Source organism: Typopeltis vanoorti, chromosome 13, assembly GCF_054136105.1.
Source record: "Typopeltis vanoorti isolate ZY-2024b chromosome 13, IOZ_Tvanoo_1.0, whole genome shotgun sequence".
NCBI classification, from domain to species: Eukaryota; Metazoa; Arthropoda; class Arachnida; order Uropygi; family Thelyphonidae; genus Typopeltis; species Typopeltis vanoorti.
In genome coordinates this window covers 17,750,850-17,767,230 of record NC_143561.1, presented here as the reverse complement: position 1 = coordinate 17,767,230, position 16,381 = coordinate 17,750,850, and the positions used below count along the sequence as shown (strand labels likewise).

Sequence of the window (16,381 nt, the reverse complement as noted above, 5' to 3'; positions counted from 1 at the left end):
AGACTGGTATGGAATGGGTGTACAAAAACTGCAACACTGTGCAATGGACAAAGAAAGGTGGAAGAAAATAGTGAAGCAGGCATCGGACATCAATGGGGCAGTGAGCCCATGGTTCGTGATGATGATGAAATATGTTCAGAAAATTTTAATTTCATGAAGGAAATTAAAATTGGGCTCATTTATTATAGGATGAATCTGGGAATCTAGTTAATAGTTCATTGGAGCCTAATCTAACAGATAAGATTGGGTGTTGATGGTTATTCATGACTTATTTTTAATGATATTAACAACACCAAATGAACTATTTTATAAAAAGATGTTTTATTAACTTGATTATACTTCACTGAATTTCAAATCAGTATCAGATATGATTTGAAATTCAGACTCATTGTCGTGCATACATGCTTTTTTTTTTGTGCTCTGATGATGCTGATTTGAAATTTTGTGAAATATAAGCAAGTTAATAAAACATCTTTTTATGAAATAGTTCATTTGGTGTTGTTAATACCATTAAAAATAAGTCATGAAGTTCACTGGAAGAAAAATACTGTTATCATCATAACAAGGAGTTGTACTAGATACTGTGATAATCCAACATAATTGCTTTCATTATTAGTTTCCTATCAACTGTTTGTTGTTTCATTCTAAATCAGTGAATTATATATATATCAGGTCCTTAATTGGTTCTGAAAGGCTCTTAAGGACCCAAGGCTTTCCAAGTATCCTTGGATTTTGTAACCATTATTGCATGCTAATGTGGTTAGTCCTATGCCTCTATGTACATACACTTTAATTATTTTTATACATGATTTATATGTCTCCGGCTGAGGAACGAGTCCCAACAAAAAACTAGGGCATTAAACTGATTGAAAATAAATTCTGGTCAAGGAGATGTCATCTATTCATCCATGAAGAGTTAACATCAGCATCTCTCTCAAACAAATAACCCAATAAATGTTTTTGGAGATGCCCAAAATGATAAAAGTATGACTGCTGGATTAAAGCCATGTGAAAGATGCATTTAGATAATGTGCCATCCTGAGCATAGTTAATCATTCATATCAATACATTCACATTTTGGAATGAAATGCATCACAGTACTCTCATGTACAAGAAGATAAGCTTAATGTGAAGTTTATCAGTGTCTTGACTTCTTATCATTATACTTATTATCTCTATGATTGCCCAACTTTCCCCTTGTACAGCCACTTTGTTTTGACTGTTATGTGAACATACAGAGATATAGTAATTGTTGCAAGTAGAAGAATGCAGCATCATGTCAACAACAATACATATTTAATACTCTTTTTAACAAGCAATTACTATCTTCTTCACAAAAGCTACCTTCTTTGGTCCATACTTTTAGTACTATTCTCCTATGCACTTAAATTCATATATATGAAAATTAGCCTAATACTTACCAATATTTCCCAATCATCTATTTTTTCTGGCTCTAGATATGCTGTTTTACAACTTTGTGGTTTATGGTACAAATATTGGACAGCAACCTAAAAAATTACATAATCTTCAGACATATATATATTTAAAAGTAACTGGAATAGCAATAGTAGTAAACAAAGTCATGTAAATCATAAATACAAAGAAACTTGCAAGTTCAGTTTAAGTGAGAAGAGAAATGAACGTGGATTCAATGCAAAATAACAAAAAAAAAAAAAAAAAAAGTAATGATTTTAAAATAAAAGTAATTCAGTACTCTGTCAATACAGAGAGTAATTACAGATGAATTTTTGGGTTATGAAATATTTATTGTTTTAGTAATATACAAGATATATAAACAGCTTATTTAACTTTTAACCTTTTTAAGTTGCAGATGTTAAATATAAAAGCACTCAACAGTGCATGAAATGGTAAGAGTTACCATCAACATGCTAAAAATGCTCTTGAAACCAAACCAATGATAATATAAGTAGAAGATAGAAGGGTTATTTAATTAGGTCTAATTCTGAGTAAATTAGGTCTAATTCAAAACAAGGACAAATTTTGAAATTAGAATTGGAATGTATAAGGCAAATTATCAGAAGTTTCTGGGGCAGGGTGAACAGAAATACAAGTGCAATTAAGCAGAAATCACAGCATAGTGCCACCTCTTTTCAGTAGTGGCAGCACAATGCGATTTAGAGAAATATCATTATATAAACATTAATGTCTTCTCTACATTACTAGTGAATACGAAGTTATCCTAACTCTTACATGTAAGAGTAATATGTCTAGAACATCTTGTTCCAAGTAAAGCAAGGAAATGCCAAGTAATGAAAAGTTAACTATAACTTAGGGTTACATATTTATTAGGGAAAGGGGACAGACTGAGACCATCATCCAGAGTGTGTATATTATAGATTACATAATCATAACATTTATTGATTTGTGAATGGAAATTCAGCTGGATGAACATAAATGAAGGCATTTTTTGTGGGAGAAGAAATGCATGTTCAAGGTGAATAAGTTCAGTTTGAAAGGACACAGGACTAAAGATGTCTTTGTAGCCATCAGTACAACATATTCTTTATGACGATGGACTGCTGAAATCGATGACTTAGGCAGTTTACTGTTAATCTCTGAATGACAGGTCTAAGTTAGAAGTGAAGGCAAGGTTGGTCTACATATTACATGCAAAGTGTACAGTAGGACATGAGTCAATCTCTTGGGCATGAATGAGGAACAAGACTTCAATTTTTGGCCATGTAGAGTCAGTCTCAACAGGTCTCTAATAAAGCAGATGAAACAAATTTCAAAAATTAAGAGAACTGAAGCATATAGAAATAAATGCAACAGGTTGTTTTCACAACTTTAGTTGTGAAAATGTGTGTGGGATAAATTAAAGAAACCAAGAAATTATATACTTGGTTTAAACCTTTATCCAAGTGTAAGCAAACAAAGTTTGCATCTGAAGTATTTTCAGGACTGGGGCAACTCGTGGTAAAGGTGGTATGACTTCACATCACTTGTCTTAGTATCCCATAATGCAAAGCTCATCTCCTTGCAGACATGTATCATGCTATGCATTAAGGAAAGGGTCACTACCAAGACCGGTTTTGACCGACCTTTATTGAAGTCTCTTCAGTGGGAGCCAGACCCAGAGGTGATACTAAGATTGAAGTAATGCATACCCTCTAGAAGTGAAGAATCTGTTCTTGTTTTTTTTTTCTTTTAAAGGAAGAAAACAGAGGAATAGGAATACATCCATTTTAGTTAGAGCAAAAATATTTGTAGCAATCAAGGAAAGGAAGGAGTAGCAATGGCATGCAACACCAAACATGACGATAAACTACTTGATTGGAAGACAGTTTCAAGTAGAATTATGTGAAACAAACTTCAAAATGGGAAAATGGACAATGAAACTTATTTGTTCCTATGATCCCACAGAAAGTTCTGCTAAGGAAGTGAAGAAATTTTTTTTGAGTTATTAGAACAGGCAATTAAGATAAAGAAAATGGAAAAAGTGGAAATGGAATGATGAAAGCTGATATGGTAAGGAGCCAGTTGAATAGATTTATATGGAATAAGAGAGAAATTAGTCAAAACAAGAGGGTAGCAGCCTATAGAGTTCCAAACAGTTTTAAATTATGGATCTGAAAGAGCTGGGTTAGAAATAAAGCACTTGATCAAAGACTAGAGATCACAGGTATGAGAGCTCTCAGAAAAATTAGGGAAAGTATGGACAAATCATATTAAAATAAATATACTAGAAAGGAACTTGACACTGTTAGCATTCAAGAATGTGTGACCAAAGCAATTAATGTAATGCCTCCGTAGCACAATTGGAAGAACGACGGTACATTGCACCCTTCAATTGGAATAGGCCTAAGTTCGATTCTTGTCGTGATGGGAGGAATCTTTGTTGACTTTTTGACTTTTTCAATCGAAAGCGAGTTAGCTGATCTCATACAGAGGTAGCAGGGCTTTTCATCCTGCATACAGAACACATGCAATTTACAGACCAAAAATACTAGTGGTGGTGGGCGGTGTTGATAGAGATGATTGGTAGTAGAGGTTCGGTGTAGTGGTGGAGACAGTTGTATAGTAGGTGTCCTCCCACAATGAGTCTTCGGACTCCTTGGAGGTGTCACAAATAATAACAATAATCTAAGGTGGCATGGCCACTTAAATAGAATGGATGAGGAAAGGTTAGCAAAACAGATATTTGATGCCCAGATGGCAGGAAAAAGACCCAGAGGAAGACCAAGATCGATTGATTCAGTCAGAAGTGCCTTGGAAGAACAAAATCTTAGATATGACAATATTGGGGCGCTCACAAGTAGTATTTCTAAATAACTTAGGGAATTGAAACAACGTAGATCCGAATATAAATTAAATTATATTTTAATAGATATTTCCGATATTTGCCAAATATCGGAAATATCTATTAAAATATAATTTAATTTATATTCGGATCTACGTTGTTTCAATTCCCTAAGTGATATAGAAATGCATAACCAACGTATAAGCCTGTCTACGAGAATCAACATCATCCACGGAGATACGATCGCACGGAAGGCTCCCCAATATGGTAAAATGAAGTTGAAGCTGTCTAGACAATTAAATTGTCTGACTTTCCTGAAACGCTGCCGGGATAACAAGGTAATCCCGAACTGTGTAAAATTGAAGCACCGTTTTGTGTCGCAAAAAGCGCTCCGTATATACAACCGCGCTAGCTACGCGTTACTTCGCGAACAAATCACCGCCACACGGTTAGGCTTAGCCGAAATTAACGAAGCTATTCGTACCCTCGAAGATGAACTTTCGTGCACTTTGAATCAAGAACTGTGGTCAATTTTACATGGCATCTCGTGTACCGCTGCAGACAAAGAGTTTGAAAAGATACGAGGCCGACAGATGAAGAAATTCGATAAATTAAAAAAGAATTCTACCGTCAATCCAAAACTTGCTACCAACACCGTAATCAACCTTTCTTCAGTCACCCTGAAGCCTGAAGCTCTCAACGTGCTTTCACGTGGCCACAACTTCGCCATTGCTCCCAGAAAAATACCAAGTGAGGATATTATGATCCAGATTGAAAGAGGAATCCGCCACCTTCCACATCAAATCACCAACAGTGTAAGACTGGATGTAGCTTGTGTCCTTTCCATAGCAAAACCACCCAAAGCCAATATATCCAACAAGGAATTTAAAGCCCTACAGGAATTGAGAAATAATAAAGAATTAGTTATCACCAAAGCGGATAAAGGAAATGCAACTGTAGTACTTAACCAAAAGGACTACAAAGGTAAGCTTAATGCTCTTCTATTAGATCGGGCTACTTACCTCCCTATCAATTACAATCCCACCAACTCACAAATTAGAAAACTTCACAGGCTCCTTAAGAAAGTCACTTCTTGGCCTGTAGAAGTCACCAACAGATTAAAACCGTTTAACTCTATACTCCCCCGTATTTACGGACTCCCAAAAATACACAAAGAAAATGTGCCATTACGTCACATAGTGGATGGCATTGATTCCCCCACATACAAATTAGCTAAACATTTGGCTAAAGAGCTCACACACTATACTGGCAACACACCATCACACATAAAAAACTCAGCCCACTTCAAAGCCAGCATAGAAAACCTTACACTCCAACATACTGACATAATGGTCAGCTTCGACGTCTCTTCCTTATTCACAAATGTCCCACTCAAGGAAACTTTAGAGCTAATCCAAGCTAAATTTTCCCCCGATATCTCAGCCCTATTTCAGTTCACAATAAACTCAGGCTATTTCGTTTGGCAGGGAAAATTCTACAAACAAATAGAGGGGACAGCCATGGCCAATTTCTTTATGGAGACCTTTGAGGAAAAAGCCTTAGCCTCTACCCCACAAAAACCAACCATATGGCTTCGCTACGTTGATGATGTGTTCACTATTTGGCCACATGGCTCTGAAACACTCCTCTCCTTCCTTACACACTTAAACAACCAACACGCCAGAATCAAGTTCACCCTGGAAAAAGAGGAAAACAACTGCCTCCCTTTCCTAGACACACTAGTCACCCGCCAGCCTGATGGAACTTTGGTTTTCTCAGTTTACAGAAAACCCACCCATACAGGCAGATACATCCACCAACAATCCCCCCCCCCCCCCTCACAACAATATGGAGTGATAAAAACACTATACAACAGGGCTAAACTAATCTGTTCTAACGACATAGCCCTTAACACTGAACTAAATCACATCCTCAACACTTTCTCAGCCAAGGGCTACCCCCCCCCAAAACTCCAAAAAATATTAAAACCTACAAACCACAGCCCCCCCCTCCTCCCCCCCCTCCACAAAAAAGATTACTCTAAATCCATCACCATTCCCTACATCCGAGGCACCTCAGAAAAAATTACCAAAATTCTAAAAAAACATGACCTCACCTCCTGTTACAGGCCTTACAGAAAATTGGCATCCCTTATCCGCTCTACCAAAGACCAACCACTTCCCCTAGACCTACCTGGTGTATACCAGGTCCCTTGCAGTTGTAAACTGTCATACTTTGGCCAAACAGGCAGGACAGCGAATATCAGAATTTCTGAACACAAGGACTACATCCGGTTTTACAAGTATAGCCATTCTGGTCTTGCAGACCATGCTCTGGATACTCGCCACAGAATACGGTGGAAGAAAGCTACAGTAATACACCGGAGCAAATATAAATTCGAAAGATTATTTATGGAATCAGCCTCTGCCCTAAGAAACTCTCCAAACCTCAACAAATTTGGTTGTATGCGACTGCCCCAAATTTGGGAGGCATACATCAGCAGACCTTCAGCCCAACGGCCAAGAACGCCTACTTAGCCCGCCAGAGGGCACCATCAGGACTTCTAGGAGAACGATAGCTTCAAATCTTCATTCTCAATTACTGTATTGTTATTGCCTGAGTGCACCTGCCTTTTTGTAAGTTCCTTTAGAAAATGGCAATGTGACATTGCCGAAATATCGGAAATATCTATTAAAATATAATTTAATTTATATTCGGATCTACGTTGTTTCAATTCCCTAAGTTATTTAGAAATGCATAACCAACGTATAAGCCTGTCTACGAGAATCACAAGTAGTAGATTAATTTGGAGGAAAATTGTTGATAGTAGATTCATAATAATATAAACTTAACCATGTAGTTCTGTCATGGTAGCCTGAACATCCCTTGAGGATACATATCAGAAAATTGATGATGATAAAAATATTTCTGTTCTCTTGAGAAGATTATTTTAGGCTTTAGCAATGTTGCTAACCTAAAACTGCTACTTGTTGCTAAACAATAGGCAGCATTGATCACTAATATGAAAAGTACAACAAAGAACACAAGCTCAGTTTATTGATAAGAGTTTAACTTGTTAGTGAGTTTGAGATCGTGTGATTCATATTTACACATACACATGCAGGATGTTTAAAAATGATGCATAAATAATTGAGGGATCTATGGGTCTTAATATCAGTATCAAATATATGTATATAACAATTTTTATTTGAAAAGATCTCTTCTATAATTATGCCCATTTTGATTGTTAATACTAGCATAATGAAATAAAGAATTTAATACAACTCACTAAGTTTAGAAATTAATTTATTATAAAATTATTAAATTTTATAATAAATTTAATAATTGATTAAAATATTTAATATAACTCACTATTATTAAAACTGTTCTATGCCATACACCTCATTTTAAGAGTAGCTTTGTTCTTCTTTGCCTTGCGGCTATGTTTGCTTTCAACTGTTAATGATTTAAGTACTACATTTCTACAGTCCCCACATGGTAGGGATTGAATGGAGAGTGGCAGAATAAAATCTCTTTGTAGCCTTGGTTCAATTCTTTCTGCTTCATGTAACTTCAGTAGACAGTTGTGTCACTCTGATGATGTGATATGAGATGCATAACTCTGTTTATGCACATCATCATCAGAGTGAGTTATATTCAATTCTTTATTTCATTATGTAATTTACATGTTTATACATCCAAAGATATGACTTCAACTAATGAACTTAATTTAACTTCATAAATTATTTTAATATTAAAAAAAATTAAGTAAAATCCTAAAATAAGTATCAGAATTTCTCACACAACTTTGAAATACCCTATTATATATATATATCAGAAAGCGAATAAAAAAGAAACTTTTTGTATAAAACAGTATATTTTTACTAATAACAATGTTTAGAAGACAGCTGAATCTTAAAATTAAATAAAATTTCAAAATATTAATGAACTGGTACAGAGACAAAACTCTTTGAATAGAAAGTGGAGAGATCTAGGTTCAAACCCTGTCTAGAATGCAATGAACCATTATCAGGGATTTTCAAAGCAAACTACTAGAAGAACGCACACAATTTACAACCATAGCAGACAGTGCAGATGGGATTAACTGCTGTATCACAGTAAGTATAAAGTGTCTAAGAAGTCAAGTTACTTAGCTGTGGCAGGCCATTGGACCTAACACAAAAAAAGAAAGATGAGAGATCTAGGTTCAAACCCTGTCTAGGATGAAAAGAACCATTATCAGGGATTTTCAAGGCAAACTACTAGAAGAACACACACAATTTACAGCTATAGCAGACAGTGCAGATGGAATTAACTGCTGTATCATAGTAAGTATAAAATATTAACTTTGCAATAATAATACAGCCCATCAAATGTAGGCGCTAAGTGGATTTTAATTTGTTGTTATAACTATTGAAACTACTATTCAACGAAAAACTAAAATTTCACTTAATGAATTTATTAATTTTGTCCATCAAAAATATATGTATTTCTTAGTAACTAAATATATCCAACTGAGTTTCCTAAAAAAAGGAAAATAAGTCTTTTATATAGTAATCCTGTTATAAACATTCTGTATTTCTATTATGTAATTCTCAACCCTGCTTTGTCTTTGTTTTGTTCTTTTCCTACTTTGTGAAATGTCGTAAGTGGTTGACTGCCTTAACTATTGACTGCCACCATTTATTTATTTCTACTAGATCTTATTTTCTCATGCTTTATAGCCTAACAAATTTATTTGTTTTTACGACTGCACCAGTTGGACTATGTATTGAGTGCAAAATTATAAGATTTCAAACTAAAGACAAAGCAGATATTGTTTGTATTCCCTGCTTATATTAATCTTACATTAAATTAGTAATGGCTTAATTATTGATCACATAAATTTCTATCATATACAAGTTTGAAATTTTCAGGATTAGTGCATTGACAGAATCAGTCTAATTTGTTGTTCACAAACCATTTAATTAAATCAAAAAGGAATATTTACAGTTTGATTCCAAGAATATTTACAGTTTGATTCACATTAACATATACATACAATTGCATTACAATTCTTTCTAATTCAAACTTAGTTCTAATTTTCTTCCTTTAAAGCTAAATCACAATCTAGAATATCTTGCCGGTCATATATACACAAACTGACAATAAAGCATATATTGAGTAACATTAATTCAATAACAATTTACATTATCTTATTGTACCCATAAACAGACACACTTGATGTACACTCTTGTTCAGAATTATCACATATATAACTACTTACAATTCTCGCTCAGCACTGCCTTTTACATGAATCCTTTTGTTTTCATACAAAAGTGCTCCTTTTTTTTTCTTCCTTCTTTCCTTCTGTCGGTTCGGTCTTGATTTCCTGCCAAATTCCATCTTTGTCTGAGTTGTTGATTATTCTATGCCCTTTTGGACCCTTAACATGGTAGCAAAGTGCAGCTCTTTCCGGCTATCGACAGAGTACTTCTCACAGTGGTGAACCCAGGTAAGAGATTGAGAACTTTAAGACTTACGATGCTTCTCTCTGGATTACCGACAATGGACGTCACGTAGTGGCGGACCAAGATAGAAAACTCAGAGCCCTCTGACAAACAACTGCTTTTATTTTGATGACTGACAACGGATCTTGTGTGGGGAAGATACAGGTAAGAGGAGGTGAAAACCTTAAGACAAAGGATGCTTCTCTTTTGATGACCAACAATGGACCTTACATGGCGGTAAGAGAAGGTGAGAACCCTAAGATAAATGATGCTTCTCTTTCGATGACTGACAACAGACGTCACATGGCAGTGACGGACCCAAGTAGAAAACTCAGAGACCTCAGACAAATGATGCTTCTCTTTTGACAATTGACAAAGGACCTTACGTGGCTGCGGACCTAGGTGAGAGAGGGTGAAAACCCTAAGACTGCTTTCTTTCTCGATGTCTTGTTTTAAATATGCCTGGACTTCAATTGTATGCATGCACGTTAAACTTTCCATATATTTTATTATTATTATTATTACGTGATGGTCATGTATTGACGTCATACTTTGCAAGTCTTTTGAAATTGCCATATATGTCAATTCTTAGAATTCTTCACTATTCTTAGAATTAGACTTACTGATTAGACATGTGTTAACAGCATTACGTGATGATGTCAAGCGGCACATTATTTTAACAAAGGCTCATTTAAGTTACTAACATTTCTCTAAGTACATTCCTCTTAAAAAAACATAAAAACGAACATGATAAGTTACATATCATGAGAGATTTTACAATCGTATTTGTATGTATGCTACACTTCAATTCACAATACTATATTATAGTATTGTGGTATTATAGTAAGCAAGCCTCTGTAGTGCAACTGAAAGAACGATGGTACATACATTGGTAGTAAGGTTTTTCTCCCAGAAACCCAGATTTTTCATCCTGCATGCAGACAAATTGGCCTTCAGAACACACAAAATTTAAAGGCCAAAAAAAAAAAAAAACTACTGGAGTGATAGGAAGTAGATGACACTGGTGTAGATGATGATGATGGTGGCAGTGTCAGTTAGATGAAGTTGGTGAAATGGAGAGTTGTAGAGTAGGTGCCTTCCCTTGATGAGTCATTGGACTCCTTGGAGGTGTCATGAAATTATATTATTAAGAGAGAGAGAGAGACCTCCAGGGAGTCATGGACTCATCGAGGAAGGCCACATAACATGCACCACCTATCATACTTGTTCTTGAATTCATTCACACCACTTGCACATATTAATCCAATGGCAATCCATTCCAATTATGCGCCAACCTATGAGAGAAAAATTTAGCTCTCACCCCTTCTTAGCAGAATTCATTCTCAGCTTCCAAGGAAAAGCTCTTGTCCTTGCTCCATCCTCCATAAAATGAAAAATTCCATCAACTGAAATAATAATAATAATTATAGTATTGTGAATTGAAGTCCACCACACATATTATAGTATTGAGTATTGTATTATGTTTGCTGCCCTTCAATTTACAATATTATAATATAATATCTCAAACACTCAGTTCAATAAGGTTAGTACAGCTTTTCAATCACTATTTTGCACAACTCATGTCAACTTTTTTTTCGTGAACTGTGAATTTTACCATTGGTAAAATGTGGATATTTATTATTATTATTATTCATGACACCTCCAAGGAGTCCGAAGACTCATCACGTGAGGACACCTATTGTACAACTCTCCGTCTCCACTACTACACAGAACCTCTACTACCAATCACCTATATCAACGGCATCTACTGCCCACAACCACCACCACAGCTAGTATTTTTTGTCTGTAAATTGCGTGTGTTCTGAAGGGCCAATTTGTCTGCATGCGGGATGAAAAACCCAAGTTTCGGGGAGAAAAAACCCTGCTACTTCTGTATGAGATCAGCTAACTCACCTTCAATTGAAAAAGTCCATATAAAGATTCCTCCCATCATGATGAGAATCGAACTTAGGCCTTTTCTAATCGAAGGGCGCAAAGTACCGTCGTTCTTCTAATTGTGCTACGGTGGTAAAATTTAAAGTAAATTTTAAAAAAAATTTAAATTTACTTTCAATTTTTTTAAAGTAAAATTTATTTAATTAAATAAAACTGCAGTTATAAATTTCATAAGTCTTTGGATGTTAGATATAACCTGAATTTTTAAAAACCTTCAATACTAGGTGAAATTAAATTTTTTGATATTTTTCCTGTAAATAAAAATTCCTTTAATATGAACTATTACTATAATAATGTGTCTGAAATAAATTTTTAATAGGGAAGCAAACTACTTGGACGAAGGTATATCAAAATCTCATGCCAGCTGTTATAAAATATAAAAAGAATATATCATGAGTTATAAAAATAAGTGTAATGGAATTAATAATAAAAATAACATAAAAGTAAGTGTAATGAAAAGTTACAATAACAGTCAATTAAAATTGTTACAACAGTCTAATTATGATTACTAAAATACAGTAAATAAAATAATACTTGATAATTTAGTGTTATTACTAACCTCTTCACCATCTTTTAATCCCAGCATAGAGCCATATACTTCACTTAACTGTACAGCATCATTGCTGCTAAAAAGATCTCCAGAAGTCATGAATACTTCCCCGGCCCATTGAAGAAATGCTTTCCGATCCTTCCCATATATTATTTCTAGAATAACAGGTTCCTACAAAGACAAACATTTTCATAAAACTGCTGAGAAGAAAGAAACTACTAAATGCATTTAACTTAAAAACAGAGAGTAAACTGCAAGGCATATATTTAAATATCTTCAAGTTTCCTACATTTCAGGAGGCACTTCTACCAAACAGCTCAGTTTGATTTAAATTATGGTCAAAGCAACTAAAGTCTGAGACCACTAGTTGTGGGATGAAATCCCATGTGAGACAGACTAATTCGCCTTCCATTGAGATTATATGTACAAGCTTACTGAAATCACAATGCTAAGTCTGTTAATTCTGTGCATTATCCAGCCATTTGCTAGTTTTGCAGGTTAAAAACCAGACTTTCCTGCAGAAAAACCCAACCATCTTAATATAAGATGGACTAACTCACCTTCAGTTGTCAAGTCCTTTAAAAAAATTTCTCACATCCTATACAGGATTCAAACTCTGATATTTCCAACCAAAGGGCACCAAAGATTGCAGGCAACCAGGTGAATGAACACCTCCATACAATCAGTTCATGATCTACAGTAACTTGATTTATACCATCTTCTAGATTCAACTTTCTAATTTTGCACAATTTCCTAAATACCATCCATCTACATTTTTTTCAGTTCTGAAAGGTCTCTCATCATACATAAAAAATTTTAGAATCCTTTAGGACTATTATTTTTCGTTCTCTTAATGAAAGTGCTTCGGAATTATTAATTGTTCCATAATACTGGATCATCTACATTATGAGAGAATCTGTAAGATCAATGTCAAAATACTTTGTAAATGGTTTAAGGTTTAAATTTAAGAAATACACTGAAAACATCCAAATTAAAAATTCCAAAGAGAGCTCTGTAACTCAATCAATAACGACAATAATGTTTTCTGGGCAAAAAGAGAATCTGTAAGATCAATGTCAAAACACTTTGTAAATGGTTTAAGGTTTAAGAAATACACTGAAAACATTACCATAAAAATTCCAAAGAGAGCTCCTGTAGCTCAATCAACAACAACAATAATGTTTTCTGGGCAAAAAAACTGAATTTAAATCCCATCTAGAATGAAGAGCCTATAAGCTCTTTGCAAGTGAAGTTAAGTAAGCTGGTCCCACAAGGAAGTAGCAGGGTTTCCATCCTAAAGATAAGGATGGAAACCGGTCAAAGAATACAAGCAATTTACAGACCCAGTAGACTATGTAGATATCAAATTTCTATGAAGCCAAGTTGCTTTACTGTGTAAAGGCCATTAGATTTTTTGAAAGTGGTTGGCTTTTATAATTATTCCTGAAAAACCATTTATTTAGATAAAATTAATAAAACAAAACTAACTAAACAACATACCATAATGATTCATACAAGTGGCTCATCTTCCATTTACTAAGACTGCAAATGGTCTACTATGGTTAAGTAAACTTTTTTTAAACTTTATTTATACTATGATAGAACAATCACCCCTGTCTTATGTCTGCAATTCATCTTGTGATTTATGGAAATAAAACACACCATAAATAGTTAAAATTATTATCTTCTAATTCATCTTTGTTAAAAAAAAAGCATCTTCAAAAAACAGTTAAAAAAAAAAGAAGAACGTGTATGACCAAATGTAAATATCCTATCATCTAAGTAATAACTTCTGAGAGTCTCTGATTTTATTTGATTTTGTATGGGAGTGGGATTCTTGCAATTGTATTCAATGTAGAAAGTCCAAAGAATAGTCCAGACTATGCTATGGACCTTAAGCAACCTAGAGCAGCTTTGTGGTGGTACCAGATATACTTTACTCACCCCTTCCCCAAGTCTGATAGTGGCATCCTTCCTATATGCATGACAATTAAATCAGTTTATTTGTTCATAAACTAAGCACTCTATGAACCACAGCCACAAGTTCCACATTCTTCAGTCATATTTTCTATCCATTTACATTTTCATAAATTTTCACACTGTTGGCCTTAATGGTTTCATGAAAATGGCATTGTCATTCTCGATTCAACTTTTTATCCCATACTAAAGCCTTTATTGGTATCATTGTTATTTATGGGGGGGGGCTCAGTTTAGACTTCATAAACATTCATATCGTAACATGAGATATTACAAACTGCCACAACTCAAGACCAAAGCATTACACCTTAAAACTGTTACCCATGAGGCAATTTTATGCATCCAAATTTACTGGAGTTAGGAGAGTTTTTTTTAAGGCAGAGACAAGGGAAGTCAGATTTAAGGACAAGTCTTTCATACTTGTATTTGTTTCATAGAATCTAGTGGAAAAGTCCCACCTTGCTTCACAAAAAAATACAAGTATGAAAGACAGACTCTTCCTTGAATTTGCTAATGCCTTAAAAATAAAAGCTATTCTAATCTCAATAAATTTGATACATAAAACTGCCTCATATTTGAGAAATGTTCATCTTCAGACCATCAGCCTCAAGAGCACCCAATTAAACCCACTAGCTGTCACAATTATTGCTTTATTCCTTCGCTTCAGTCTCACTTATGTATTTCCTGCATGCATATATATTTACCTCTGTATTGTTCCCTGACAATACTATACTGATCTGACTTTTGCAAAATATAGGAAATAATAATTAAATTAGTTTAGTTATTACTTAATCTATTTTGTTATCTTCCTAAAAATGCCAACAAGAATCTCATTTATAATGCATTACAGAGAAAACTGCTGAAAATATATAAGAGAACTCTGATTATTCAATCTGGAAAACAGAGGGCATTGGCTGTATATTGAATGAATGATTGATCACTGAGCTGTGCATTACTAATGATACTGCATTTTATTATTATTATATGGACACCTCCAAGGGATCAATAAGGAAGAGTTTGCTGTAGGTCATGCAATGCTTAAGTATCTGTCATTGAAAACATTCACTGTAGATATAGCTATGGTGTCCAATGAAAGCATATTCCATTCACTTTCTCACTAAATATCATGAAAAGAATCTGAATCTCCCATTGAGTGACTATTCGCTCACTCAGTTTCTGCAGATGATCCTGATTTCTGTCATGAGTTGAAAAATTACTTTATGTCTATAACTGTATACAATTCCCTTAAAAACTTATTCCTCTTCCTATTTCTCAAACTTTGAAAACTACATTTCTTCAGGCTGTTTTGATATACAATATTAAACAGGCTAAATATTATTTGGTTACTGTGAGTAGAATCTTTCTGATTGTTCCCTTATCTCTAGGAAACCCAGTAGTTCGAACATGATCTTACCAAAACTTTGTAAATTGGGAGAATAACTTTCTTATTCCTATTCCCATTAAATACTCTGCCTGCAATGTCATACTGAGGGGTGGAAAAGCCCACCTTGCTTCACACAAACATGTGTGGAAGACTATACCAGTTAATCACATGTCACAATTAAAAACTCTGCCATCTTGTAGACAGAGATTTAATGGGAATAGGAGTAACTTTCATATTCCCATTAAATACTCTACCCACAATGCCATCAGTCAAAAATGCTAATCTTTGCACATAGCCATATTTAACAAACACCGATTCAAATTTGTCCACAGAATTGTATATGAATCACTCGATACATCATTACACAGATATGCCTTGTTCACACCTGTGCACCCTTTCCAAATCTTTCATCTTCTCAAAAACCAGGTGGGAAAATCTGCAGAGTAGTCCATATGTGGTCTGATCAAGGCAATATACAGGGAAACTATAATCTCTCTTTATTTCAACATATAAATGTCTTCCTTGTTATTGCCATAATCCAATGTGTTGTTCTGCAATGTGATAAAAAAAAATCAGAACTCCCTGGTGGACACAGGAAGTTAAAGAGGCAGTGAAGGAAAAGAAGAAAGCATATCAAAAGTTCCTGGCAAATAAGTCAGCTTTTACTCTTACAGAATACAGAGACAAATGTAAGAAAGCTAAACAGTGTGTAAAACTAGCTAAACAAAAGTCATGGGAGGACTTTGGCAAGAATATAGAAAATA

General features: G+C 34.6%; 1 protein-coding gene across 4 annotated transcripts in view; it reads right to left on the bottom strand.

Moving 5' to 3' along the window:
* Window positions 1-16,381, bottom strand: part of LOC150099961 (peroxisomal ATPase PEX1-like) — a 324,099-nt gene that overhangs the window by 293,558 nt on the left and 14,160 nt on the right. For 3 of the 4 annotated variants that reach the window (XR_016549251.1, XM_090402786.1, XM_090402787.1), the window contains exons 3-4: window positions 12,266-12,427; window positions 1,422-1,508 (exon numbers count right to left, since the gene is read on the bottom strand). Coding sequence is in view for 2 of the 4 variants with exons in the window: in XM_090402786.1 (XP_090258912.1) it covers window positions 1,422-1,508; window positions 12,266-12,427 (249 nt within the window). In the remaining 2 variants the exon portion in view is untranslated. Of the gene's footprint in view, window positions 1-1,421; window positions 1,509-12,265; window positions 12,428-16,381 lie in introns of those variants that run through there. The other variant, XM_090402789.1, reaches the window with a different exon arrangement.